This window comes from Monoraphidium neglectum (genome assembly GCF_000611645.1).
Source record: "Monoraphidium neglectum strain SAG 48.87 unplaced genomic scaffold scaffold02145, whole genome shotgun sequence".
NCBI lineage: Eukaryota > Viridiplantae > Chlorophyta > Chlorophyceae > Sphaeropleales > Selenastraceae > Monoraphidium > Monoraphidium neglectum.
The window spans coordinates 7,371-10,694 of NW_014011483.1; the positions used below are offsets into that span (position 1 = coordinate 7,371).

At 66.3% G+C, this 3,324-nt stretch overlaps 2 protein-coding genes across 2 annotated transcripts in view; one reads left to right on the top strand and one right to left on the bottom strand.

Annotated features, from left to right (window-relative positions):
* The window catches only part of MNEG_10008 (Ankyrin repeat and zinc finger domain-containing protein 1), a gene marked incomplete at both ends in the record, with an annotated part of 5,637 nt that extends 4,433 nt beyond the window's left edge, over window positions 1-1,204 (top strand). The window contains 3 exons of the mRNA XM_014041520.1: window positions 91-239; window positions 565-844; window positions 1,028-1,204. Coding sequence (XP_013896974.1) covers window positions 91-239; window positions 565-844; window positions 1,028-1,204 — 606 coding nt within the window. The remainder of the gene's footprint in view (window positions 1-90; window positions 240-564; window positions 845-1,027) is intronic.
* A 903-nt stretch (window positions 1,205-2,107) lies between these two features.
* MNEG_10009 (hypothetical protein) lies at window positions 2,108-2,974 on the bottom strand (the record flags this gene model as incomplete). Its single annotated transcript, XM_014041521.1, has 1 exon — window positions 2,108-2,974. The coding sequence occupies one exon, from the start codon at window positions 2,972-2,974 to the stop codon at window positions 2,108-2,110; it is 867 nt and encodes a 288-aa protein (XP_013896975.1).
* Window positions 2,975-3,324: the final 350 nt, after the last annotated feature.

A 3,324-nucleotide genomic window follows, 5' to 3' on the forward strand; every position in this document is an offset into this window, starting at 1 on the left:
CACACTCACACACACTCACACACACACACACACACAACATGGCTAGATCTCACCGACAGTCCCTCTCCCCAACGGCCCCGAACCGCCCAGGCCGAGAAGAAGGCGCGCCAGAAGGCGAAGGACAAGGGCCGCCAGGAGCTGTCGCAGGAGAAGAAGGCCGAGGCGGCGGCGGCTGCCAAGGCGGCGATGGAGGAGGAGATAGCCAGGGCGGCGGCGGAGGCGGCCGCCATAAGCTTGAGGTGGGGATCTGTGCATGGGGACGCGTGTGTGTCCTGGATAAAGTGTGTGTGTGTGTGTGTGTGTGTGTGTGTGTGTGTGTGTGTGTGTGTGTAAGTGTTTGCAAGCGGGCCCAAAGCACGGCCGTGAGCAGAGGTGCATGTTTGATTTGAATTGGCACACGCCAAGGAATGGCAGCATGCATTCGTGCAAGCTTCCCCGCACCAGGGGGTGTTTTGTTTTGCCCTGGCGTTACCCCCCCTCCCCCTGCCCCCCTGCTGAGCTCGTTGCTCGCTGCTCACTGCCCCGCTTCTCCTCGCCTGTGACGCGCGACGCCGCCCCTCGCAGGGCGAGCGCGGGCCGGGGTGCGGCTGGCGGCAGGCAGGGCGCCTCGCAGGTGCGCGGCGGCAGGCAGGGCGGGCGCGCCGGCGGCGGCCGCGGCGGGCCCCAGGGCCCCCCCTCAGCAGAGGAGCAGGCGCGGCGGCGGGAGCAGCTGGCGGCGGCGGCGGAGGCGCGCCTCAAGGCGCTGCAGGGGGCGCAGCAGCGGCAGCAGCTCTGGTCAGTCCCCGGCGGCCTGGGCGCGGGGCTGGCGCAGGGGCGCGTGCTACCGGACTCTCGCATGGCCGGGGTGATCCGCCCGGCAGGTGCTGTCAAGTCAGATACGCCTCCTTCCCGCCGCCGCAGGGGCTGTGTAGATCCAGCGGGCTTGCAATCGCATGGCGTCACTGCTCACTCATGATTGGATCTTCTTAATCACAACCGTCCCTACCCTTGTTGTCAGCCCGGCACCCTCCCCCAAATGACGCCGCAGGTGAAGCAGCGCCCCGCCAGACCTGCAGAACGAGGCGCGCAGTCAAACAGCGGCGGCCAACGCAGCAGCGGCGGCGGCGGCGGCGGCATCGGTAGGGGCGGCGCGGCGTGGCTTGCGGCAGGCTTCCTGGTGGTTTCTCTGCTGAGCCGGCGGCAGGCGGCCAGCAGCGGCAGATGAGCAGACGAACTGCAACGTCTCCTGGTGTGTAAAATCGTTGAGAGCAACGTTCTGTGCCAGCTGAACATCATGAAGTATAGGAGTCCTGACTTGTTTCTTTCACCACGCCTCATTGCCCACAACGCTTGCTTCACACCCAATCCACCCCGTGGAGCTGCGCCAGCTGCAGCCGCCGGCGCCTGCACTGCCTTGTAGGGGGCGAGCCGCAGGGCGCATGTGCGCGCACATCACTGAAACATCCGCTGCAGGGTGAGCAGGGGCCCAGTGTCGCTGGCCACCACTCCAGGACGACGACGCTGCCCACTGCCCCCTGACCCAAGTAGCGCGTGTCAGCTCGCATGATGTAACCCATCACGGCCTGCATTTCAGTGCCTAGTAGCGCGGTATGGCAGTGGTGTTGGCGGGTGGCCCCGGCGCAGGAGCCATTTTTGTGCCAAGATCTTGACGCAGCCTATGGTGAACTCAGAGCAAGCAAAACGCAGAGTCAGATCAACCACCACACCCCATCTGCCGACGTCAACGAGCCGACTTATTGGGTCCAGCAACACCCCAGAACTGAATGCAATGCCGCCAGCAGGAAGCTCCGCGCACGAGGCGAGGCGCGTCGGGGAGTGGCAATGAAATCCAGCAGCAGGGCTGGTGTGCTGTACAAAGCACGAACCAACACACAAAACCGTCACGGCTGCCTGGAGCTTGGGCAGACGTGCCCTTGGGCAGTGCCGCCCTCGGATGCAGCTTGAGGTGTAAAATTCAGGGTGATGCCGCGCCCACCGCCTGGTTGCCAGGCCAATCAGGACAGCTGGGGCGACCACCTTGTCGCCACGCACTCTTGTGTCCGCACGACTCGGGCGGAAGCCGATCGGCCAAGCGGAGCCGACAGGCGCGCGCTCGCCTGCCTGCATGTCAAATCTCCTGCCGCTGCCGCTTGGGGCGCGGCGTCCTCTGGTCCTCTTCCTCCGCCTCCTCTCGCCCCTCCTCCTCTTCCTCCTCCTCATCATCAGCTCCCTCCAGTCCCGCCTGCTCGCCTTCCTCCGCCGGCAGCCCCTCCGCGTCCCCCCCATCCCCGCCGCCGCCCGCCACCTCCTCCTCGTCGGCGCGGAGCAGCAGCTGCAGCGCGCGCCATGCACGGACGGCGCCCCATACAAGCACCTTGCCGGCCTGCAGCTTCTCGCAGTGCGCCAGGTCAGCAGGGTGCTCTTGCCCCTCCTCCACCTCTGCCCCCAGTCGCCCCTCCCCATGCTCCTCCTCTTGCTGCCGCGCCTCCCCTGTCGCGTGGGGCCCCTCAGCCGCCGCCGTGCGGGCGGGAGGCTGCTCCACCTCGTGCGCACCCCTGCCGTCCGGCCCGTCATCGCCACTGAGAGCGCCGCCGTCGCTCCGCTGGCCTTCCTCAAGCAACCGCCGCCGCTTTCGGCCGCGCGGCTGCGGTGCATTTGGCTGCTGCTGCCCCTCCTGCCGCCGTTCCTTCTCCTTCTTCTTCTCCTGCTGCTGCTGCTGCTGCTGCTGCTGCTGCTGCTGCTGCTGCTGCTGCTGCTGCTGCAACGCCAATTGCCGCTGACCCACCTCAGGCTGCGGCTGGACGGCGCCCGGCACCTCCTGCATGACGGCATCCGCCTCCCCTTGCTGCTGCTCCGCGTTGGCGCCACCTGCCCCTTGCTGCTGCTGCTGCTGCTCCTGCTCCTGCTGCTGCTGCCGCACCTCTGCATCGCGCCGCGCTCTGTGCCGCAGCCCAAGTCGCCGCAGCTTCCTAGCGCGCGCCAGCACCTGTCCCATCGACTCTGGCGACACAAAGTCCACCGCGGCCTTGATGCAGGGCCGCAGGTTGCGCACCTTGATGTGTGTGTGTTATCGTGTGTGAGGTTGTGTGATTTCGTGTGTGTTTAATATGGGAATGTCCGGCATTGGGTGGTGGAAGGAGCGCAAAAAATTTGAGGGGCCTTCCTGCAAAAAATCTGGGGATGTGACGCCAACGCCCCCCCCCCCCACACACAAGAACACACACACATATACACACACACACACACACACACGCACACCCCTGCGCGCCGCTACCGCTACGTGCTCGGAGGCCACTCTGACACACCACCCGCTCACAAAAGCGCTTCTCAAACCACCCCCAACCC